The sequence below is a fragment of the Hetaerina americana genome, unplaced genomic scaffold (genome assembly GCF_022747635.1).
Source record: "Hetaerina americana unplaced genomic scaffold, ioHetAmer1.1.p SCAF_12, whole genome shotgun sequence".
Lineage (NCBI taxonomy): Eukaryota > Metazoa > Arthropoda > Insecta > Odonata > Calopterygidae > Hetaerina > Hetaerina americana.
Window position 1 is genome coordinate 15,896,210 of NW_027286292.1, and position 26,731 is coordinate 15,922,940.

General features: G+C 35.8%; 1 protein-coding gene across 2 annotated transcripts in view; it reads left to right on the forward strand.

Annotated features, from left to right (window-relative positions):
* Positions 1-21,135, forward strand: part of LOC139685712 (MYG1 protein C27H6.8) — a 28,232-nt gene extending 7,097 nt beyond the window's left edge. For both annotated transcript variants that reach the window (XM_071582733.1, XM_071582735.1), the window contains 4 exons: positions 62-289; positions 8,359-8,557; positions 14,042-14,217; positions 20,816-21,135. In XM_071582733.1, coding sequence (XP_071438834.1) covers positions 62-289; positions 8,359-8,557; positions 14,042-14,217; positions 20,816-20,999 — 787 coding nt within the window. In that variant the 3' untranslated portion in view covers positions 21,000-21,135. The remainder of the gene's footprint in view (positions 1-61; positions 290-8,358; positions 8,558-14,041; positions 14,218-20,815) is intronic.
* Positions 21,136-26,731: the final 5,596 nt, after the last annotated feature.

The window sequence follows — 26,731 nt, forward strand, 5'->3', positions numbered from 1 at the left end:
CAATAACCACAGCATTTTAATTGACTTCTTTATTTTAATAATTCTTCAAATTTTTTTTAAGGAGCTTCGAAGAGACATTATGCAGTGTTAATGGTGGTCATGGAGTGATAAAGCTTAGCAGTGCTGGCTTAGTATGGGCCCATTACGGTGAACTGGTATTAAAAGCAATGGTGAAGCAAAACCTCACGGAGGCAGAATATCAGGAAATTTATCATCATATGTATAGGACATTTGTTGTTGAGATTGATGCAAAAGATAATGGCATCGAACCTGCCGATCCACCCTTTAGGTATTTATACATTTATCTATTATGCTTTCTTTTTAAAATTTTGATTGAAGTGTAAAATTGGTGCTGAAATTCTTGAGCTCTAAGACAACAAAAATTGTTTATGGTATTTTCTGGAAAATACCATATCATTTCTCAGTGGCGGAGAATCCTTCACTAGTTTTATATTTCTGTGGATATATTTATTTGCTTTTCTTGATGTTTGTGGGTTCACTTAAAATTTAAAAAAATATTTCAAAAAAACTACAAAATTAAATTATTTAAGGTAATTTAAAAAAATGTTCTATGTAATAAAAAATAGGATATGCATAGTTGGTTATCTTTGCAAGTCCTGTGACACTTGCGGTGCTCTTGTTAATAGTTAGTAGGCATTCTGCATGTTAATTCTACAATTTGTTGCCTGCATCCCATAAAATAAGCAGAAGCCTGGTATTACCCTGAGTCTTCTGTGCTAAAACCAGCCAGTATTTTTTATGGAGTGAAGATGTATCTACTGTTACCAACAGCCCGCTACTATTGTCTTGATTCAAAATGATAAAACAATGGGCTTTGGAAGTAGGGTACTCTGGTCATTTTGTCATAGAACAAATACCATTGTTAGGTTGCTATCAACATAGTTATTTTCATACGTGAATAATAGGTAATTTCATATTTATGCAGTCTAATTAATCTTTAGACTGCATTAGCCATTCAGATAGAATTTAATGATGGGTCATAGGAAGTAGTAGAAAGAAAAGGAAAACTTGTGGATCAAAAACTATTTCAGTGGAATATCACCTAGCTCATCCCATCAGCTGTTGTAGTCTAGAACGGAGGAATAGCTCCTTCCAAATTTTAATCCTCTATATATATTTAAATTCTGAATTTACCCTCTCAATATGATATTATATTCCAGGGGTGGCCAAGCTCCTTGATAGTCTGAGCCATTTTTCAAAATTTGAAATTTTACGCGAGCCACAGTTAAATAAGTATTTAAAAGGAATGCAAAAAAGGGAAAAAAGAAATTTTTTTACAGAAATTATATTTTTTGAAAATATATAAATAAAAGTACAAATTATGTGTATCAAATTTAAATATTAAAAATTAAACAAATTTATTTTATTTCCCTTGATAATTCTTTAAAATTTGGTGAATAATTGGTGACAACAGTTCTCAGTAATTCTTTCAGATGCTGGTTAGTTAATGCTGATCAGTGTTTGGATTTCACTCATTTTAAAGTGGAATAAAATGATTCGCTTAAGTATGTTGTTCCGAATATTGAAATAATTCGACAAGCAGCCTTTTTTAATTCAGTAACTTTAATTCTAGTACAAATTTTCAAAATTCCGTAATCATCGTCAACTTAAATTTTAATTGTAGAGCTTGATCTTCTTGCATCTCTATAAATTCTATTTCTCCAGATGCTTTTTGGGTCATAATTAAATTGGGAATGGAAAACTCACCGTGAATTATGTTAATTTCAATTGGATTCTGAAAAAAATCAAGAGACGATTTAAAATATTTCAAGTCTTGAAATCTAATTTGGAATTCTGTCAACATTCCTTCTAGCTTTTTTATATACTGGTGGAGTTTTTCTTGTTAAAATTGGAACAAATTTTTTTAATTCTAGGAAAATGACAACATGTTTTTATTTTTAATGTCCTTTTAAAAAGTTGTAATTTAGTTTGATAACTAAATATACACTGTGAGAGATCAGATATTATTTTATCTTTCCCCTACAATTGTAAATTCAGTGTTCGCAAATAATCCATGACATCAGTCAAAAACATTAAGTCTTGTAACCACTCGTAATCGTCTAATTCTGAATAAGTTTTTTCCTTTTCTTTTAGAAATGCAGTTATAGGATTGAACAAATGTACAAATCAATTTAATATGTAGCTAGATAACCATCTAACAATGCAAAAGAAATTAATGTCATTTGGAAGTTTTTCGTCCTTTTTTGTCTTCAAGGAAATTTTTGAATTGTCAATGATTTTTTGCATTGGTGCGAATGTAATATACAATGAGTAACACTTTTCATAACATCAGGATATCTTAAATATTTTGTAACGAGATGTTCTCAGTGAATAATGCAGCAAATCGGTATGAATTGTGGAATTTGAGAATCATCTCTTAAAAGCCCAATGAGATCGATTGTTTTACCCAGCATTGCCAGAGCTCCATCAGTTGCAATGCTTACAAGTTTATTAAGAGGCATATCAAAAGTTTTCATTATGGAATCTAATGAATTTTCAATACCGATTCTTGAAGTGCTACTAAATCTAATAATTCTTCTTCAGCAACGAAGTCAGGTGAAATAAAACTTATGAAAACTGCCAATCGCGGAAGATCTGTGATATCCGTCGATTCGTCAAGAGCTAAGCTGAATGCAATACAGTTCTTCAAATATTTTTTAAAATTATATTCAAGAGATGTATTAATTGCTCTTATGTGGCGTTCGGTTGTGTGTCTCGAGATGGGAATTTGCGAAACAACTTATTGCAATGCTGCATTATTTGAATCTAAAACTTTAACTTTGCCTTCCAATAATTTTTAATAAACTCTCTGTCTTCAGCCACATTATTAGCCTGATTGCTAAAGGTCGTCAAAATTGACTGTTGTTTATTTAAATTTGATTTATTTAAAGAAGCAAGTTTATCTGATCTTAATTTGAAATTTTGTGGATACTGATTAGAAAACTACGGATGATTGGTTTCATAATGTCGACTTAAATTGCTAACTTATAATTTTTGACCGTATAATTATAAATAACACGTTCTGTTATTGCCAATAAATAAGAAATTCTCCTCCTACTCATTATTGAAACTTCTATTTTCTTGCTTGTATTTTCTTTTTTTATTTCCGTTCCCTGTCATCAAATTTAGAGAATACAAGTTTTTTGTTATTAAACAATAACAACATGTGTTACATACTACAAAACAAATTATAGTTAATTTACCAAAAATTCCAGATCACAAATTATATCTGTAACAAGAGCGATACAAATTGTTTCCTCCAGAGCACAATGTCAACTGTCCATTGCAATGAAAGTTTACAAATTTAAAATCGGTCTGGAGTCGTTAGATTACACTGCTGTTTATGCTCGTTTGCGCAGTTTTTGATGAGTCATATCATTCTTAACTTGGACGGGAATGAAATTTGTTACAGCATTGCAGTTAGTCTTTCATATTTGTTGTAAGTAATTTACAAGACATTTTGTAATACATATGGAACGATAATAATTTTAAAATTATAATAACAAAAAAATGAAAAGGGAACTCGGGTATATTTATCAAGAGCCGCATGTGGCTCGTGAGCCGCAGGTTGGCCCCCCTGTTTTATTCCATCATTTGACTGTTGAAGATAAACAGGGAATTCGTTAATTACATTTAACAGATCCAAATTGTTCATCTTCAAGAAAATAATATTTGATATCTTATATAGTGGAAGTTAAACCTGTACAATTCATGGTGAAATGATCTGAATAGGCAGTAAAATTTAATTTTTTAAACCTCAGTGCATTCTGATTTTGGCTCTGAAATGGTGGGATCGAGATGGTGCGGGGGCTAACATACTGGCTTCCCACCCAGAGGGCCCAGGTTCAAATCCCGGTGGTGTTGAATATTTTTCAGAGGTATCTCGATCCCTACTTGAGGTGTTTTATGGAGGGCACTTTGAATGAGTATGCCGTCCGTCGGATGGGACGTTAAGCTGCGGACCCCTTGGCGCCTTTCATAAAGAGAAGGCTAATGCCAACGCCGGGTTTCTCTCCACCCTTCATCCTTTTCTGTCCGTCCCCTATGACGCAATTGACCTCAGCTGTCAGTTGCCTTCCCTAAAATACTACTACTACTACTCTGAAATGGTAATTTGAAGGTACTGCAATGTTGGAAAGATATGTGATGGAGATAATTATAGTATTTTATTAAATCATCGTTTGACTAATGCCTAAATTTGTTTCATGTGCATGAGTTTATGGGATTTAAGGCAATATGGTAGGTGTATGTATGTTTTACAATTGAATTAGGGAAATGCAGCTTTTTCATCATAGAAAATGGTACTGCATTCTACTGATAGTGCCTGTGCATAAATGTATTAGTTAACAAAAGGCCAATTACCTCAATTATCATATTGTCATGCCATATATCATTACAATTCTTTGCAAAAGCCCTAAAGTTCTTTTTGGCAAGGAGATGTCAATAGAGAAAATAAAGTTCTCATACCTAGTTAACCGTACCATTCCTAGTTAATTATAAATTTCAAGAGGCAGATAGCAGACTTAAATATCGGTACACATTGTATAAAAGTAACCTTTTTTGTCCATTAAAATGCAAACTCACACCATGAAAGCCATTTAGTTAATCTGCTACGAAGTAGAAACTTGTTTTATAAATAAGAAATATAGCAAACTGGCTCGTAAAATTACTGATTCTTACCTCACTCGTAGACTAAATGTCTTTTTTAAGCATAGTGTATGACAACATATGATCTATTATGAGAACATATGATCAACGTATGAGCAATTTTTTATGCATACTTAACTTTATTTACGGAAAGATACATTGTGAATAATATGGAGAGCAATTAATATCAGTGCAGTATTCATTTAAAACGTAATCATTTACGAACAAATGAAATGATGTTACAAACATTTATAATAATATTTCAATTAAATTGATATTGGAAACTCAAATTCTAAGTGGTAACGACAGTCAATGATGCATGTCAATGAATGAGTCGTATGACACTATAATTTAATACAGCCCTTACATGATTTTTACAAAAAAATTGAACTATGCAGAACCATATTAGCTTATATCCTGGAACAAAAAATACTATTATTTATTAATTACATCAGATTTAAGAAGTCAGATTAAAGTGAAGAAGTTCCCTTTGGATTGTCGTATAGTACTTGCCTTTGTTCTTACCTCAATGTAAAATGGATTTTGATTGTTGACTATAAACCACCTTGACCAAAACCAGCCTTTATCAATTATACACAGAATAACAGTTTATTTTTAATGCATGCACAAAGCTATCCATTTTCCCAAAGAAGATATTTGCCTTGGGGCCCAGTTTGCCTAGAAGAACAAAATTTTTCGAAGTGAAAGTACCTACTTCATCTACATTGGCTGCAATGTTGGTCGTTTTCACCATAGGTATTATGATTGTTATTCATTTGCAGCAATTAGCAATACCCATCAACTGCTTAGTGCTCGGAACATAAATCATAATTATTGTTTACATGTAATGGAAATTCTACAATTGTAAACGAGTAGGCTGAATATGGGCAAAACACTATCGTTTTGATGGGTAATTTAGGGATTCAGTAATCCAAGAAAAATATTTGAGAATTGTTTAAAAGTCTTCCGCAGAATCTTTCATCATTGCTTTCATCTAACTACTAAAATTTGGAAATTAATCTCAGTGGTCCACATCGTGCCTCACAAGATTCCTACCACTTACCTTGTCCACATAGTAGAACTCATCCTGGCTGAAAATGTCGTAGCATTCAACAATATTTTTTATTTATAGACAAAGGCACCACAGTGGGCATTCACATGGCCTTGGCTTATGCCAGCCTGTACATGGTGCACCTTGAATGCAACCTCCTACAATACCAGACCCTGCAAAATCTCTCCTCCTTTAATTCTTCCTAGATGCCTCCTTCTCGGTCTCCTTTATTTCTATTTCGAACTCCACCATAACCTATTTGGACAGTCATTCACTTCCAAAATGACCAATTGTACAAGTCTGTTCGCATGTAACTCATTAACTACTAACAATGCGTCTTTCAGTTGCCACACGTGACACACCAAATGCTCTTCCCTTTTTTATTTCCAATCCTTAGCCTCTGTTATGTCAATAATTTTCCTTCCCTACAGAAATACCCTTCACCACTACACTGCATACTGTCCTTGAAAAAATGGAAACCTAGAAACTCAATCCACAACAAAATTCCCCCTACCTCCTTTTACCCTTGAGACCTAAGCAATCTATTGAGTAAAATTTTGAAAACTACTAATATTTCTGGTGCTTACCACACCCACTGTATTATGAAAGAGTTATACCCCATTCTGAGCAACTAATTGTCTGTGTCACTCCTGTGTCCAGTGACCCCCAAGCTTAGGTACCATGTTCAAATCCATAAGGCCCTTAAATGCAACCTTAAATAGTCTGAAACTGAACAACGAAAAATCCTATGCAGTGTATTTTTTTCTCAACAAATCCAAACCCAGTCCCCAAACAACAGTGAATAACCAAAATATAGAATTTATCACATCCACAAAATTTCTTTGCCTCCATTTGGACAAAAGCTTGACATGGGAAACCCATATAAACTTCCTTTCAGGATAAATAAGTTCAGCATGTTTCCTCCTAAGAACTTCAAGAAAACAATGAGCTAAGACTTGCTACTAATGCTTTACTATGGTCTTATCTACTCACATATTGCCGGCCCCGGTGGCGGCGGGGTAATGTCCTTGCCTACCAACCCAGAGGTCGGGGGTTTGGTTCCCTTTTTTTCCCTTCCCTTTTTTTCCTCCATCTAGGGCTTGGTTGTATGTGGTTATCTTCAATATAATGTCTGTAATGTAAGGGTTAGGTGGAAGAAGGGACTATAGGTCTCAACCTTGCCCAATGAAGTCGATAAATAAATAAATAAAATAATATTGCATATCGTATCATTCTCTGGGCCTCATCTCCCTTCTCCCGAGACATATTTAAACTGCAAAAGGCTGTTGGCATCAATGCAGCCAAACCTCAAATTTCATCTGCCCATCCAATCTCTCCAGAAATTGGGCTACTACCGTTCTCATCCAGATACATGCTATTCATAGTAATATACATGACACAACATCTGTCATACCTCAATAAAAATTCTAACTACCACAGTCACCATACCAGAATCCAGTCAAACCTGCCCATCAAATTTAATTGGAACAAAGCTGCAAGCCTAAGACTAAACCTATATAATAAATTACCAGAGAACTAAAAAGACATAGAAGACATAACACAGTTTAAAAAACAAATTAAAAAATTTCTGAGAAAAATTATCAGAGTAATTTCGAATTAATTAATGATAAAATATGATGTATGTGTGAAACAAAACGTATGAAAAGACCTATTTATTACTGTATATGATAAAAATGCATGTATGTTTATTTATATATATATATTATATAGGAACAGATATAAGGGAAAGGGATAGGAACACACATAAAGGACGAACACAGGAGAGGTGGGTCTAGGAAATATTTTTACTCTCGTGATATATATATATATATATATTTTTATATATTTATATATATATATATATATTTATATATATACACATATATATATATATATATATATATATATATATATATTTTTTTTTTTTTTTTGCCGTTTGGCGGGATTTCGTGTTTGAATGTGTGTGTGTTTGTATATATATATGTATATATACATATATATATATATATATATATGTATGTATGTATTTTTTTCAACCCTCTTATGTATATGAATACTCTGAAATTCTAGTCTTTTATAAGCTACTTCCACTTGTGAAAATATTATCGATCAATTATCATTTAACTTCTCTCACTGATGCATCAGAAAATGTATCACCGCCCTTTCCATCTAAGTGAGTAATCACTATCACTCCACCAAATGTGCTCCCTTCACCTAATATCACATACCAGTGGCCCATTTATGTATGTTATGCCCAATAAAATCCTTATTTGCATGACCAGAATTGGCGTTTTTATTTTCTATTGAAAGTTTTTTCAGTCCTTCTATCTTGCCTAATATTTCAGTGTGTGTAAAACCTTTTATGAAAATTATTCCATTTTTTGTTTCCTTCATTTGCATTTTGTGATCATTGAACTAGTGTAAATAATTTTATGACATTGTGATTTAGGCTTTGTTATTTGGTTCACTCCTTCCTTTCATTAGTACAATTGAACTATTTGCAATTGACCACGAAATTCATAAATCTGATGAACAGCAGTGTGAAAATCTTTGTTAGAGACCTTGTTGCTTCCTATTTTCCCTGCAAGTTCATTTTTAGAATTGTTTTGTTTAGAATTTGGCTTACTGTTTCTTTACAGGTATCAGATTAACACGGACCTGTCCTCAAGGGTTTCAAGGCTAAACATGCATGGCTCTACATCATTTAGTGAAGACATTCAATTTTCAAAAGCCGTTGAAATGGTAGGCAAGGAGTTTACTGAGGTTTTGGAGGACTCTGTCACATCATGGTTACCTTCGAAACAGTTTGTTGCCAAGGCAATAGAAAAGCGCTTTTCTGTAAGTTTCAAATAAAATACTCCCTTTATTTAGCCTTATTGTGCAGCCGGGTTTTAAATGCATTTTTTTATTAAATGAGTATTTATTAGGATGATTGTGGAAACACAATGGGCTGTAGTCTAAAAAGTTTCGTAAGGAATAATCCATTCTGATGACCAATGCAGCTGCATTGTCAGAGCAATGATAAATTGCTCCTGAAGGCTCCTGTGCTGCTCCTGAGCACCCATGCCTTGGTAAATCACTTCCTACTTTAAATAAAAGGCAGTCATGGGAAATTTTAAATTTTCAGTCAAGGTTAACATTTTTCAATGCAAAATTTATCATTAATTTTAATAAATTATTATTACGAATGTATTACAACTGATTTTGCTTCTGTAAAATTGAAGATATGTTTCAATTTAAAATAAAAATATACATATTTAGTTCAAATATTTACGATGTTAGCAATAATTTCTACTCTGAAGTAGTATGTTTATGCTAATATTTGTGTTTTAATATAATGGTATTTGTTAGAAATATTCTTGTGCAGACTCAAAAAAACTGAAAAGTTCGAAGTACTAATGCAGTGCACTTAAACAATCTTATTTTCATTGGTATTATACGAGCAGAGATACTTTGTGCATAAAACCATTTCCAAAAATTTAGTGAAATGATGCCTTGGGACAGGCTAAATAACTGCCGTAAGTTGCAAAACAAATAAGAAAATTCATAAGATTAATTATTTGCAATTACTAATTACCAGTAATAACACCATTTTTTAGCCTTTGTATTTTGAGAATTTTTTCAGCATTATAGACATCTTAAATCCATATCCAATGTCAAAGAAGATGTCTTCGTAATCCAAAGAATTCTATTGTAATTAATTTCCAGATCTATATGATGGTGGGGTGAAAGGTTTTAGGCCTGATAAAGAAAAATAACTTATGTTTATTTATCTATTAGCCGACAATCTCCATCAAGGTTGATGCATATTTTATAACGGTGCTCCAATGCAGTGATACCAGTTCTATAATCCGATTTATCAAGTCCCTCGAAATACTCATTTACAGCATCAATGACTTCCTTGTTGCTCTCAAATTTTTTACCTAAGCTGCAGTTTTTTTTTAAACAATTTGAACTTCAATTTGATGCTATTCCAATGACAGACTAATGGGCAGGTGCGTTGTCATGGTGAAACAAGATTTTTTTCTTCGCTGAGTGAGGTTATTCATTTTTCACTTTGTTCTTTAAACATTGCAATAACTTGGCATAGCATTGATCTCTGATGGTCTTACCCTTTTGCAGGTAATCAATGAAGATACAAGGGCGATTCAAAAAGTAAGGTCTCCTATTTTTTTCATGAAAAATCAAATTTATTCTCAACTTCGTGTACATTGTAGGAGAGGCTGAGCATTTAGCTATTTTTCTACATAGTCGCTTCGATGATCATCACTTTTTGCATCCTTGCTTCTTGCACTTCCTCGTCTGACTTGAATTTCTGTCCTCCAAGGTGTTTTTTGAGAGTGGGAAACAAGTGGTAGTCGCTGGAGGCAACAACCGGGCTGTAAGGAGGTTGGTCCATGATATCCCAGCCGAATTCATTGAGTAGGGTGGTCTTATGATGTGACACGTGCATATTGGTGTGGACGTGCATTTTCATGATGCAGACACACTCCTTTGGTGAAACACCTTGTTGTAACCGAGGACCTCCGACACAATATTCTGCACGGAGAAGTAGCCACTCTCTTCAAGGCCTTCCTTTATCTCATGAAGGGTAATTCTCCAGTTATTGTGCACCATCTCATCAATTGGAGCCACCATTGATTCTGGCAAACTCGGCCGCCCCGACTGCTGCTCATGGTGGACATTTTCCCAGCCATTAAAAAAAACTTCCTGCACCACTTCCGCACGTCCATACCTTTCTTACTGTACACTTCCACTAAGTGGCGATGAATTTATATTGGAGAAGCAGTCGTCAGTTGGCTTCGTGACGCGGTGGGAGAAAGGTACAATGCCGGTATTAAAAAGCTGGTTTTAAGGATACAAAAAGTGATTGATCGTCAAGGTGACTATGTAGAAAAATAGCTAAATGCTCAACCTTTCCAACGATATGCGTTAAGTTGAGAATAAATTTGATTTTTCATGAAAACAAATAGAAGACCGTACTTTACGAATCGCCCTCGTAATTACTTTTGCGTCTCAAAAAACAGTCACCATAACCTTATTAACTGATAAATTGTTTTTGCCTTCTTTGGGGTTGATTCACCTGGTCCAATCCATTGTTTAAACTGTTGTTTACTTTCAGGAGTGTAGTGATGAATCCAAGTTTCATCTTCAATTATAAATCGAAGAAAAAATATGCTGGGGCAAATTAAGTGTTAAGTGGCAAATTTTTTATTGAAGAAGTTTTCTGGGTTAGTTTTTGATCGTGTTTAGCAAACGTGGCACCCGCCTAGCACAGAGCTTATCCATGCCCAAATGCTCCTGTAAAGTATTGCATAGAGGTTCAATTGACTTCCTAGTAGCCTCAGCTATGTCATTCACTTTTAATCTGTGGACCTCCATCACCATTTTATGAATTTGTTTCCTTCACTTGGGAGTTGTGACCTAAATGGGGCTTCCTGAATGTGGTCGGTCTGAAGTGCTCGTGTGACCTTCCTTAAATTCAGAAATCCACTGTTTTACCATATAATATGAAAGAGAAGAGTTTCAGTGTGGAATACAGTTCTTTAATTTTAAGTGGTGTCAGGCCTTTTAAATAAAAGTATTTGATGACTGCACGCTTCTCTGATTTTTCCATTTTCATGTGAGCAATCGAGGTTTCTTGTTCAGTCAGCTCTCAAATGTATACTAACAAAGCAATCGACTTGAAAATTTATATTCTAGCTAGTAAGATATAATACTGTAGAATACAAGCCAAAAATGAGATCTCCTGGCACCGTCTCTAGGTCAACTTTCGCCCCACGCTGATATGTGTATGAGTTCATTACTTTCATAGTTTGATTTTTATGGTGATTTCTTAATTATAAGATTGTCATCAGAATCTTGATAGTGATGCAGATATGTTTGATCAAATTTCCAACAGATTCCAAACATATGAGTGTGCTAGTCATTCCTTCATTATCAATGTATATCTTCAAAAGCTGTTTACTTTCTCTCACATGATATACAGAGTAATGAGTATAAAAATGGTTACAGATATAAAACGTAATGGATCACCATCAAAACCGAGTGACCTGTTTGACTGATACTAGGGGCACTCAAATGAAAACTGAGCACCCACCATAATACACAGTCCGCTAAAAGCTATGAGCCAGCTTTTTACGTATGGATATTGCCGTTGCTGTGATAGGAGAACTGTATAGTCACAACTGACAGGCGCATGCTGTTGTTGGGTAATGTCCCCCCCTTGGTGTCCGGACTGGTTGTTTTAGTGGGTGTTTGGCTTTCATTTGACTACTCATAATAATAATACTTATGGCTTTCATTTTGATTTTTTTCACTACTGAAGACATTAAACAAATCCTTTTTAGTGCTGTATGCCTTGGCCTCCCTTTATTTTTGACAAAAAATCAAAACATCACGCAAAATTCCTTGCCCTTTGTTAAATATCTATGAATTTTACAAATTTTAGACCCCTTGGCATCCTGAAAAATAAATTCATGAAGAAATAATGCTATATTAGATGATATAGGTATATTTCCTAAGAAATTATTAATTAATTTTCTTTGAATACAACTCAAACTCCCCAAGCAAAGCAATAGGTGATGGCATGGTTAGTACCTTCATACATAAGCATTGCACAGGAGCAGCACTGAGTGCACTAGAAGATTATGGCAAACATACCATGACACTTCAGTGGTTCAGCTATAGAATCATTTATAAAGGTATTGAATCATTTCGTGGCAGTGGTAGAATCGATGTGGCATATAGTCTTAATAGTAGAGGGAGGGAAGGCTAATGAATATTTAGCAGCTAATGGATGCAATTTTAGTTTTAGAGATAATAGTTGTCATGACAACTGCTTACAAGTAATTACTAGGTTAAGGTAATGTCAGGTCAAAAATAAAAAGAGACGTTTCAGGCGTGATATGGTGGAATATCATGATTAATTAAAAATAGCAATTTTCCACAAAAATAAAATTTAATGCGACCGGTTTCAATGTTGTGAGACCTGATGATGATGTAGTAACATTGAAACCGGTCGCATTAAATTTTATTTTTGTGGAAAATTGCTATTTTTAATTAATGTCAGGTCGTTGCTTGGGCAGTGAGAGTGGTCATCTAGGAGGAGGGACCAGAGAAATGGTATGTAACTCCAATGTGCCCATTCACAAAATAGCATTTTTTTATTAATCAAATAATTTTACTTGACCAGAATTATGCCCACCAAGTGCATATTAATGAAAATAGTGTGAAGTACAAGATGAAACAAATGGAAGTACTGCAGAATATGGAAGTCAGGTGGCAGGATGGGAATTTGAAACCTCTGTATGAATCAAATAGCTAGCTCACTTAAGAGTGGTAGAGGAACCGTTGAGATGGGTTGTCATAGGTAGGGGAGTAAGATGGATTTTGTCGTATATGGAAAGTGCTTTTCAACTTAAACACAGGAAATGTTAAGGGTGGCACAGGAGGGACTTGAATAAATTGTTATTGAAAGCTGATCAAGTCTGTTAAAATTCCTGATAGTTTTTAGTTTGATGTTCAAGCAAGGGATTGCAGTTGCTGTTGAGTTCCCAACAGATTCAGTATTGGAGGTACAGCATGAAGTTTAATCACGAGAAAACTATGGTTATTGAGTAAAATGTTGGGCAAGCAGAGAGCATGAAGGAAAATGTTTTTGTGCTACATGAAGGCTAGTTGAGTGTACTAGAAACTGAAGAAGAAAAACAGATTTTGTCTGGATGAAATCCACAATATTTACAACATAGTTGTTAGGTACTATGCAAAATATACTTGTAACAGGTGGACTACCTACAATGGTGTTCTTTCAGAAGAACGTACCTTCAGTAAAATGACTACTGTTTATTATTATTAATGTTAAAAATTAAGTACTGTTATATTTATAAAAGTCCACTTATCTTGGTCAATTTTTCCTCTTTATAGGCTGTTGAAAAGTTCCACATAATCTTATCATATATGTGATCGTTGACCCTCAGTGTCTGCTAGAAAACTGTAATTGGGTGAAGTTTCGATCAAAAAAAATTTTAATATTCCACGAAAATGTAAATATTTATTTTTAGTGGTATTTTCAAATTCCAATTATTCAAATTTTATCTTCATAATAAATGCATTGATTAGAGCTCTGTTTGCCCCTGATTTTATATCTGTTTACAAAGAATGTGGTGTATAAGAAAATTTCACAATAGAGGGGTATCAATATTTATTCACTAAGTATCATTCTTAGGTATTTTAAAGTTTAAATGTATTTAAAAGCTCAAATTGTTATTATTACTTCATGCCTTGTATTCTAATGCAAATTTCCTTTTCTTTTGATTTTAGGTTGATGCTAGTGGGCAAGTAATAAAATTTGAACGTGGTGGTATTAGCTGGCCACTGCACCTAAAGGCTCTTGAGGATGAAATGGATATTCATCCGAAGATATTATTTGTTCTATTCCCCGATGCTAATCGAGGTTGGAGAGTTCAAGCTGTGTCCTCCCACGGCTTCATATTAAGGTAGCCCAATGATCCCTTGTATAAATGATTGTTTATAATTTTGGAAATATTGCCGCCTTGCTCATTTGTTTTGCTGTCCCACACTGTTGCTACTCTGCCCTCCTCTCAACCGCTTACAATGTCTATGTTTCTTATTGCATCTATCTAATGCACCACATGCCACCACAAGGGTATATCATAAGAGTCTGGGTACCATTGGTTGGTAAATACAGGATGCAGCACTTAAATCCAGACAAGTTTCAATTTCCCGCCATATTGTAGTTCCACTGGAGGTCGCCATTGGTGTTCCTGGAAGCTATAGGCATCTAGTAAACGGTCATCACCTCACAATGGCTGCGGTGTTACATTCAAGTGCAGAGTACAATCGAAGAGCCACTATTATCGAAAGTGTTTGTGCTGAGCATTGTATTTTGAAATAGTTCGATTCTTCTGGTACCCCAGATCAACTGTTTATGATAATTTGGCTAAGTAAAATGCTTTGGAGAAGTCTGGGGAAGGTTTCTCTAACCCGGAGAGTTAATCTCATTCGAGGAAACGCTTACTTGTCTGGATTTAAGTGTATATATTTGAGCATGTGCACAACCACGTGTGCAAGTCTATGTACATCATGCATGGTTGTGTTCGAATAAAGCTTTAAACTTTTAAATTAAAAAGTGGGGGTGGCTGGTTTTGATTTGGTTGTGATTGTGTGTTATGGGAGTTAAGAAAGAATACTGAAATCTGTCAGCAGTGCTATCCCTCTTTATTTTATTCCAGTATATATCTACCAATTTCATGTGTGGCCAGCGTGCAGTGCAAGTACCTCAGTATCACATTTAAACATTTATGTTCTATATCTTTCTAAAAGACTTAAACTGGTATGCCCATTTTGTGACTGAAGGGGCTCTGTCCTAAAGCCTGCAGAATGCCTATGATACTTATTCAATTCTTATAGCAATTTTTAACTAATCTAGCCAATATTTACGAAAGTACTATTTTTGCCCATGTTCTCAAATACTACATAATTGCAGTATATTTCAAAAGTGACAACTGAAATGAAGTACTACCTCTCTTTTATATTTTCATTGCATTATCCTATATCTAATTTAATGAAACCTGTTTTCTTTAAGGCTGACAGAAATTGTTCGTATCTCATCTGTTGTACAGGGTGCAGTGCTTAAATCCGGACAAATTTCAATTTTAATTTCCCACCATATCGTAGCTTCACTGAAGGTCGCGATTGGCATTCTCGAACGCTCTAGGCATCTAGTAAACAGTCATATTCTCAAAATGGCTGAGATGTTATGTACAAGTGCAGAGTGCAATCGAAGAGCCATTATTATCGAAAGTGTTCACCATGGGCATTATGTTACGAAATAGTTCGATTCTTATGGTACCCCAGATCAATTATTTACAATATTGTGGCTAAGTGAAATGCTTCGGAGAAGTCTGGGGAAGGTTTCGTTAACCCGGCGAGGAAATCTCATTCAAGGAAATGCATTATTGTCCGGATTTAGGTGCCGCACCCTGTATACTGCTCATTTGAACTGAGTGACAAAGACCTTTGAAATGATGGTGGGAAAATTAAGACAACAGGACTGTTATCTTTTGTCAACAAATTTCAACAATAGCACTTTTTGCATGTTTAAAATCTACATTTTGTTGGATGGTACATCAAATATCAGTGGGACCTCATCCATGTTTCGGAATTTTGGAAGTTCAAAATTTTTTCTTTTTCTTACATTAATGACAAATTTATGCAACTCCCTAATTTTGTCTTTCATCTTATGTGGGCAACTTTTTTGCTGTTTTAGTTCTTAAATATATAGGTCATTTCTCTTCATGGATCCAGAATACGATGATGTTGCTCTTTTAAAGTCTATGAATTTTGTGTCAGTAGCAATCATCCTTGCTTTTTGAAAAGTCATGTTTATGGAAACTGAAAATTGTGGTCTCCCATGGTCAAATACCAGAGTTATTGATTCTTATAGTTCTGAGCGTTTTGCCATTCCGTGCCACAGATTGTGTATTCTAGGCATAGCTGAATGTAGTTCTTCTACCTGTCCTCTCCATGTTCTCATGTCTTCAGTTGGCAGTGATCTGAATTTCATCCCTGCTACTGTTTGCATGTTCTTTGGTATACATAACCACTCGTAGCTTGAATGCAATATTGTAGCAGACTTGGTATTGCTTTTGTTCAGTGCTCTAACACAAACTCTCAACAAAAATAACTTGGAAAATTTGGAAAAAATATTTCAATCCAAAATGTAATCCAATATTTGAAAAAGAAGTAACACACTGCTGTTTCTACGTTTTCATTGATGTGAAAGTGAGTCATTGTGATTATCCACTATTACACGTGCACAAGAGGCTTATGGCCATCTGGCAATAGCCCTTTTGACTAATTCATCAACCCCCAAAAATTTTGCACTATTAACTACAATAAGAGTCAGATATGGTCTGTAGTGATTTACCAAAACTCATAAAGTAACGAAAAATGGTGATTTACCACTGCATCCAAATGGAATATATGATTTCATCAGCTTTTACTTAATGGAATAACACATACATGTGCACTCTGAAGAAATCATAACTGTAGAGCTCTCGGTAGAGCTGAACTTATACTCCCCCCAATTGAATGCTCCCTCTTTCAGAGTTAGGCGAAAAATATATCATGCAAATTATTATTTTTATGAAAGAGAAAAAATTATTAAGTTACATTTTTAAACTACTCATTCACTAAGAGTAAAATGCAATAGAATTTTAAAATGTTTATTAATATTAACCGGAAGTTTAAGATGCAAATTTAAACTCATAATTTTGGTTACTGGCATATAAGATGAACCCCACATTTAACTAATTTTTAAAGGAAAAAGTGCTTCTATGTACAAGGTCTGTTCAAAGAGTATTGCAAATTTTGAATTTTCGCGGGTTACGTTTATCTGATTTTTGATTTTTTTATGGTGTTATGTTGGTACTGATGTCTCTCATTCATGACGAAAAGTTGGGCCATTTTGAATGTTCAGTTAATTGTTGACAGCTTTTGTTTTCAGCAATTGTTGACTGTTTTGCTTGGACGTGTATAAACTTGTATTCGATTTTTGCCTGTTCCAAAAAATGGATCAAAGAATCTGTATCAAATTTTGTGTGAAAAATGAAGCAATCTGCCACAAACGCCTGGATTTTTGGAAGAACAAAAATTGGCTTTTGCACCATGACAATGCCTCTGCTCACACATCATTTCTTGTGTGTGAATTTTGGGCCAAGAACAACCCACTAACGATGGCGCAGCCTCTGTATTCCCCAGTCCTGGCCCCCAATGACTTTTTCTTGTTCCCGAAACTGAAGAGGCCCATGAAAGGACGACGCTACGCTGTGATCGATTAGATAAAGACCGCATCGAAAGAGGATCTGAACAAGATCACAAAAAATGATTTTTTGAAGTGCTTCGAGGATTGGAAAAAATGTTGGCACAAGTGTATAATATCTAATGGGGATTACTTTTCAGGGGACAAAATAGGTATTCATGAATAAATAAATATTTTTTGTAAAACAAAATTTGCGATACTTTTTGAACGGACCTCGGCAAATGTGTTAGCAAACACAGTATTTATGTGGTTTCTCTTCCTCACCCTGTTGCATTGCTATTGTTATAAAAATGAAATATTTATGTATTCCCTCGGGATGTAAAATAATTATATGGAGTTTACCATATCATCTTTGGTATTTATCAGAAGTAGAATTTCCCATTTCTGCATATATATTTTTGTAGGCCACCTTTTCACATTTCCTCAGCTTTATTTTTCATGAAATGTGGGACATCATTCCTATTTCTCTTTATCGTCTCTGTAAGTTAGCAATTGAATTTCGAGACAAATCTGCTAAGGCATGTACTAATTCCGCACTTGATTGGTTTTTTGCATTAGAGGTTACAAAAGGTATTCATCCCTTGAAATTCACCAGTTTCATCTACAGATTATTTTTGGCAAAGGATATAATGTCCTCTGCACTTTGCATCTGTATAACTTTGGAAGTTGCTAACTTTCTGAATTCTGTTCTGTCTATCAAATTCATGTCATTGTTGGTAACCGTCTCCTAATGAAACATCCCCAGCATTCCCAAAAATAAAAAGAAATCATTTCCTTGAAAATATTTTACGGGAAAATAGATCACAACACAGGAGATCTTGTGACCAATACAACTTATCCCCAGAAAAATAAATTATTTCTATATTGATAATGCTCCAAAAAATGTAAAAAGTTCATTTTCCTGAACACCTGACTAGTCAGTTCAGTATAAAAACTTTGCCCAGTTTTTTTCTGTATTATTTTCTTTGCTAATGCCAGAGGTAAAAGTTAAATAAAAACTCACTTGGGGTTTCACAATTAATTGAAACCTGTGGCCGTTTTCATTTTTTCGTGGATGAAAACTCATGCCTGCTGGGCTCAATGTAATTCAGTGTTACATTGATGAGGGTACTCACTGCCTCCATCTCCAGCACAAGATTCTGTTTTGAAGTTGCTTTCAATTATCATCCTTCAGTGTTTTACTGGTGCAAAACAAATTAGCTCTTCATAAGCATCTGCAATCACATAGGCATTCGCAATTTCAATTTTTGCTTATTTACGAGTAGCATTTATGTATGTACACTTATCTAGATACTAGGCAGTTTTACCTACAAAAAACACTCTGCCTGACCCATAGATTCATTAACAAATGTCCCTTAAATCATTGCATAAGTTTCAGTTGCACTTTTCTGGAGTAAAACAATATGCCCTCATGCTGCTTCTCTATCACCTTCATTCTCACTGACACATAAATTTTTACAGCTAGCATGTGCCAGCTCAGACAAAAATTGCTGTTGTGTAGAGATAGGGCCACGAGCAAGGCAATGTTTTACTTCTCACATTGCATTTATCAAAGGGAGTGTTATGTTGGGAGGCATGCTTTGGGATTTGGAGCATCCTAGACATGGAAGAACTCTTGCATGAGGTACGGTGGTTATTAATCCTAATATTTAGGAGTGTGGTACACTATTCAATACAGAAGGCAGGCCATAATTGGCGCTTAGGATGATACATGTATGACAACATTGTTGCTGAGCATGGAAAACCATATAAATAATGGCACTAGGCTATTACTACTATATACGAGAGTGGTCCTAGAAATACCCAGCCTGATCTAGAGATGGCGGTAGTTGTTTAAAAATATCACTTTATTAGAAAGTATGCAATATCTAAAGCATATGTTTCAAGTTAGAAGACACCACGTTGTTTAGTATTTGTTTGGCAGCCATCAATAGTGAATTTGTGAAAATGGAGAGATTTGGTCATCGTTATGTGATATAATACTTTTATTTGAAAGGCCTCAGCCCAACCAATATGAAAGCTTGAACTGGATTCTACTCTGGGTGAGTCTGCTCCTTCAAGTACAACAGTAACATATTAGGTAGCAGGGTTTACTATTATTACTTCTTACAAGAGTCATAAGAACAATCAAAACAATGGAATTAAAAGGGAGAGGCAGCTCCAAAGAAGGTGAGGGCTGTTTCTTCTACAGGTAAGATCATGGCGTCAGTTTTTTGGGATGCATGTGGGATAATTTTCATTGACTATCTTGAAATAGGGAAAAGTATCAACAGCAAGTATTATTCGTTGCAATAATGCAACATTTGAGCTGAGAAATCAAGCAAAAGTGGCCGCATTTGGCTAAGAAGAAAGTGTTGTTTCATTAAGACAATGCACCAACTCACAAACCTGTTATTGCAATGACAAAAATTCAAGAATTATAGTTTGAACTGCTACCTCATGCACCCTATTTGCCAGATTTAGCCTCCTCAGATTATTTTCTGTTTGCAAATTTTAAAACTTAGCTCAGTGGTCAAAGATTTTCCAACCATGAAGAAGTGATGTTGGCAGTTAATTGGCTATTTTGAGGAGCAAGACAGTTCTTATTATAAATAGGGTATCGAACTTATTGAACATCGCTGGGAAAAGTGTATAGACCTGAAAGTAGATTATGTTGAAAAATCAATAAATTTTTGTATTTTCTTTGTTGGGTCAGGTACTTCTGGGACTATCCTCGTAGATGCTAGACAACATACCAGGTATAAGGTATTTTTTTATATCCATGGAAAAAAGTAGTTCTCTCTTCATCGTCTCTTTTCTATGCCTCCATAGTAGAAATTCAGTTGGTAATCATTCTGTGATGAATATTTTTATGCATTGGTATTTTGGTTATCAATTATCTTTTGATAATCATGTGTATTATCAGACAATTAGGCCAGGAATTATGGTTCCTTATGTGTTAATATTATTTAATTTGGTAATATTTTAATTATATAATATTTGGTATATTTCTTCTTAAGAGGAGGATTATATTGTATTGCAATGTGGAAGACATTAGGTGTAGTGATATTTTAATGACATTAGACTGAAACCATTATATGCGAAAAACTATTAAATAATGATTTCATTAATGGAACTATGGAGTTTCTTCATTTCATGTTTCCATCTTGGGCAGTTGTGATTGCTAATTGTGTCGGGAACTATTTTTGCTTGAATAATGTCTTGAATTCCAGTGAATTTATTATAAATTAGAAATTTTTTATTGTTTTCAGGAAACAGGTACTTAAAGAATTCATGGGACTGAGAGATCAAGAGCTGGTTGCGGCTAGTGGAATTAAAAGCGCAATTTTTGTCCATTCCAATGGATTCATTGGGGGAGCTGAAACATATGAGGATGTCCTCAAGATGGCCCAGGATTCACTAGATAAAGAACTCGACCCAACAAAATTGCTTTAATTCAGTTCTTTCGTGGAAAGTGTGTTATTTGGAGTTATTTTAATCTTGAAATCACAGTCTCAAGTTTGTTGATGGCATACAATAATTTTATTTTACTTCTACCCAGTTTTCATGTTAAAATAATTATCTATTTCACAGCCCATATCATGCATTTTTTTCTTTAACATATCCTCTAAACCCATCCCATGGCCTACAACCTTGACGTGGTGGAAGGGCTTGTGCATTCCAATGACCCCTAGAGCTGTGCTGACGGGAGCAATGATAATTGCTGTGCTGGCGGGAGTAATAATAATTGCTCCGGGTAGGGTCACCCATGCCATATAGGTCGAAGTTTAGGACCCAGATAAAAGATAATCCACGCAGCGTCTGTTACTCAGGGAGGCAGCTGCAAAGGCATCTAACCCCAGTGGGGAGGCCATTGGTTGATGGTGTCACATTAAAAACACTATTGAGGAAGGCAATGGGAAACCACCTCAATTATTATTCCCAAGAGAATGATGATGAACAATATAGAGAATATGAGTTGTGGCAACTATGGTACTCAGCCCAATCGGCCGTGTGTTGTGCCCAGCAGCGGGAGAGGCAAGGTTTCCATGGTCGCCATCTCATGAAGCCCTCGCAAAGAAAAACCGACAGCTGCAGAACAGAAAACGCAGGAGAAGACATAATTAGTTAGAATAGGAACTTGGAATGCTAGGACAATGTTGAGGGCAGGAAAACTGGAGAATATTAAGCAAGATATAGAAAGGGGAAATATGGATATTTTAGGTATATGCGAGGTGAGATGGAAGGATAGTGGGGATTACTGGAGTGATAATTATAGAATAATATAGAGTGGTGGGGACGAGGAGCAACGAGGCATTGCCATAACATTGAATAAAAAGGTAGGCAGAAACGTAGTCAACATAGAGCAAGCAACGAATAGATTACTGCTAGTACTGATAAAAGCAGGACAGATGAACTTAGTCATAGTTCAAGTATACTTGCCACGTAGCAGCCATAAGGAGGAAGAAGTTGAAAAGATGTACGATTAGTTAGAAGGCATAATCACATGTATTCCTGCCGGTAAAATTTGATAGTGTTGGTGGATTTGAATGCGATGACAGGCGAAGGAAGAGATGGTGAGGAGGTGGAGGACTATGGTTTAGGCACGAGGAATGACCATGGGGAGAAAGCAGTTGAGTTCTGCAGGAGACAGGGGTTAGTCATCACCAACACTTGGTTTAGACACCACAAAAGACGCAAGTATACATGGAAAATTCCGGGTGACTCGGAAAGGTATCAGCTAGATTATATCCTCATTAGACACAGGTTTAGGAACAGTGTGATAAATTCGCACAGCTTCCCGGGAGCGGATGCGGACTCTGACCACAATTTAGTTGTTATGAAACGTAGCGTCCGTTTAAAAAAGATAAGGCAGGGGCGGCGGGTTAGAAAATGAAATGTAGAAGCATTAAATGGATTAAAAAGGAAGGAGTACAAACAGGCGGTAGAGGATATCATGAAGGATGGTAAATACCTAAGTACTATCAAAGAAAGATGGCAAAGTATCAAGAAATGGTTATCGAAAGCCGCAAAAGACACTATTGGAACCATTAATGCGAAAAGGACTAGGAAACCATGGATCACGGATGAGATGATTACAAAGATGGATGAGCGGCGAAAATGGAAGAATGTAAATACAGAGTTAGGCAAAATGAAGTACAAAAATTGAACAATAAATTGAGGCGGGCAACAAATACAGCAAAAGAAGCATGGTGGAAGTTTCAGTGGGAGGATATGGAAAGTCTGCAGAGGAAGGGTGAAATCGGTGCGCTGTACAGCAAAGTTAAATCTTTATTGGGAAGTAAGAAAGGAAGATCTATGCTAACAGTTTGAGATAAGGTGGGTAAGGTAATAGTTGACACAGGAAAGATCCAGGAGAGATGGAAGGAGTATATAGAAGAACTGTATAGTAAAGAACTTAGACCAACAAAGTTAGACATAGAAAATGAACATGACGTAGAGGAAGATAGCTTAGGTCCGGTCATACTCGACGATGAGATAGAAAGTGCATTAATGGAGATGAAACTAAATAAGGGCGTGGGGGTGGATAACATTCCCACGGAACTATTGAAATGATTAGGGAAATGTGGGAGGAAGAGGCTATATGTGCTATATAGGCTATATGGGCTGATTCGTAGTATTTATGAGGAAGGAATCTGGCCAGAAGACTTTGTGAGATCAGTTTTAGTGCCTATTCCAAAAAAGGTAAAGGCTACATCATGTGAGGACATGTTGAGAACAGTTTGATATCCCACGCAGCTAAAGCTATTCTCAGGATCATAAGCAAAAGATAGAGAGTAGGGCAAATGTTTACCTAGGGGTTATTCAGTTTGGGTTTAGGAAGGGAAGAGGTACACATGATGCCATTGCAGTAATGAGATTATTAATCGAGAGGAATATAGAATACAACCAGGACGTATTTACCTGTTTCATAGATTTTGGAAAGGTGTTTGATGGCATTAATTTGGAAAAACTAATGAGTATATTGAGGAATATAGGAATAGATTAGAAGGAAAGGAGGCTAATCCGCAACCTGTACATGTCTCAGACTGCTCAGGTGCGGGTGGGGAATGGGGAGTCAGGATGGGCAGTGTTAGGAAGAGGTGTAAGGTAGGGATTCCCATTATCACCGTGCTGTTCAATCTGTATGCAGAGGAAATGATTAAAGAGACATGGGAAGAACTTGAGGTAGGAATGAAAGTTGGAGGGAAATTCGTAAAATCAGTTAGGTTTGCTGATGACCAAGCTTTAGTTTGTCAGTCAGCCAAGGGGTTGCAGGCCTTTGCTGAGTGAATTGGAAATTCAGTGCGACAGGTATGGGATGAGAATCAATATTAATAAAACAAAGGTTAAATCGGTTTTCTAGAAAGAAAAAGGCTAAGCTAAACATTAATTTAGCAGGGCAAAAACTGGAGCAGGTAGAACAGTTTACGTGTCTCGGAAGTGTTTTGGACCGACACGGTCAAAGTGGTAGGGACATAAGGAGAAGAATGGCGCTAGGCAAAGAGGCTTTCACAAGGAGGAGGGAGTTGATGAGAGGGACGTTGAGTAAGGATGTTAAGAAAAGATGCTTAAAAACTTTGATATGGAGCATAGCTATGTACATTGAGGAAACGTGGTCATTGAAGCAGGAGGATAGACGTAGACTGGAGGGTTTTGAAATATGGGTTTGGAGAAGAATGGAGAAGGTGAAATGGACAGAGAAGAAAACAAATGAGGAAGTATGGTGGGCGAAGAAAGGGATATGTTGGGAGAAATCCTATGGAGGCAGGAAAAGTGGATGAAGGGGGTTTTAACCGGCTGCGGGATGTTGAAGACTGTAATAGAGGGAAAAATGTTAGGCAAACGAGGAAAGGGAGGGAACAGGATAGGGATGTTGGACCGGAGGAAGAAAGTATTTGGAGATGAAGAGGGGTATGAGGTAGAGTAGGATACTGGATTTTGTATTTTGTTAGGAAGCACAAAATATTTATCTAGTAGCTGTGTCCATCCAATACCTACCTTGACCGGTAGATTACCTAATAATAATACATATATTTATATATATATATATATATACATATATACACACACACACACCCTACAGAAACTTTTTGTGTTTGTAATGTGTCATACGAAGTATCAGAATGGGAATTTCCCAAGGATCTGAGGATGACAGAAAAATGTTCGTTGCAGACAATTGAAGGAACAAAAAAGATAGGAAATAAATAAATTATGGAAGTCATTAATGCTCAAGAACAACCAAGGTGAAATAATTTCAGGAAAAATAACAACGGAACATTGATTGCGGGAATAGCCAGGTGCTTCTTTGGAACTCAATGGCTTTTCTGAAAAAAAGAAGTCTATTCCAAATATCTGGGAACTCTTTCAACATATTAATGATTTTAGTATTTTTATTTTAACAGAGGCGCTGCAGCACTGGCATCAGTACTCTTGGTCGATTTCCGATGCTGGTGAAAATGACGAGTCTCTTGTCATATACAAAAATAAAATTAAGAGGGAAAGAGTCATTCAAAATAACAAACTTTAAGTCTAAAAAATTTCAAGACTTGTAGTTCGAAGACAGATAATTGTTGACTTTATTTTGCGTGAATGCAGGATGATTTCGGACGGGAAGAGCGTGTTACGCTCATTTAAGAATGCTTTCGTTATTTAAAACATGTTACATCCCTCAGGGGTTAGAGGGTAGGACTTACGAATGCTTGTGCGAATTTTTTTGCAAATAAGAAGATTAACGAGACCGGCCTTCGCGCTGTAGGTGATGGTGGCCCCGCAGTTAATACAGAGATTTTTCAGAAAAGCTTCATGTGTTAGCACCGTTCGTGGTTAATGTTTACGTAGCGATGTGGCTCACATATAAATTTAGAATAAAACTCACGAAAGGCCCCAAGCGATGTAGAGTTGATATGGCCACAAGGGTATCTCTAATTTGAATTGAAATTTTGTGATTATATGGTGAAATGAAGTGATTCAAAGGAATGAATATTACGCACTCTTAGAAAATAGTCTTTTAGATATGATGGCGGATGAAAGAAGATATGTGCGTGCCGTAGCTATGGGCAATATAATCTAAGCTAAGAAGAACTAGAGGAACATGGGATTCGAGTTGCCTATATTAATGCTATAAGGCTGATGATTTTGTGAATTTAATTTATTGGAATAATGTACTTGTCAGCGGGCCACATATTACCGGAGGCATTACCGCAGGAATATTTCATATTCTGCAAGAGTATGGGAAACTTTTTTAAGTTCCACTGTTTCTTTGCAATGAACAGAGTATGAGGAGAAAAAAGTGTATTTAGTGCACAATGCATATTGGCTTCAAATGCGCGTCTGAACATATTTGAGGCCAAGGTCCTGTAAAATTCTGCATCACAAACCAGCCCATAAATCTCAATACAATGTCAATTTATTCAAAAGTATTAGCAATGGCGTGCCCAAGGATGGTTGGTAGTATAGAAACGGGTGAAAATCACTAATCTGAAACCTTCTCGTAGTGATAAGAGTGGTTTTTGTGTGTGGATAACATAAGAGGACCCTCGTAAAAACCATTGAGGAACTGGTGGGAGTTAGTCGTGGGAGTGGGGCTCAATGGCTTTGATGTAAATTGAGAGTCGGGTGGAATTGGCAGATATATCATTGATGGAATGTAGAAGTATCGGTGGAATATTTTCATTGCACAGATAAAATGAAACACAGCAGTTCCAAAATTAATTCTTGATCCTATGTCTAACCATGAGATCTTACCCGCTGACTAGGACCTTGTTTCTTCCGCCATTCCCCATCTGTGCCTTTCCCTGTGGTTATATTTTCACCAGGTGTTAGTTACGATGAAACTCGAATTTCCTGCATAATTAGAATGTTTTTAGTATTTGAGTGGCTTGCGTAACATGAAGCGGACGGCGACATTGGTTGTCGAATGGAGGTGAGGAAGACTGCGAAGGGATATGCAGAGGAATGGGAAGAATAGAAAGTCGGAAGAATAATTTCGTGGGGTGGGTTACCTAAGACAGAAATCGAGTGAACGTCATATTTACGTCTACATGGTACCCTGCAAACCACCAGTAGTATGTGTGGCAGGGGTGATTCCGCAACAGGCATGGACGATAAACGGTAAATTTCGATTAATTTTTAGTCGCCAATGCATGTTTAAAATATTTCAAGTAACGGGGACGATATTCAGTACA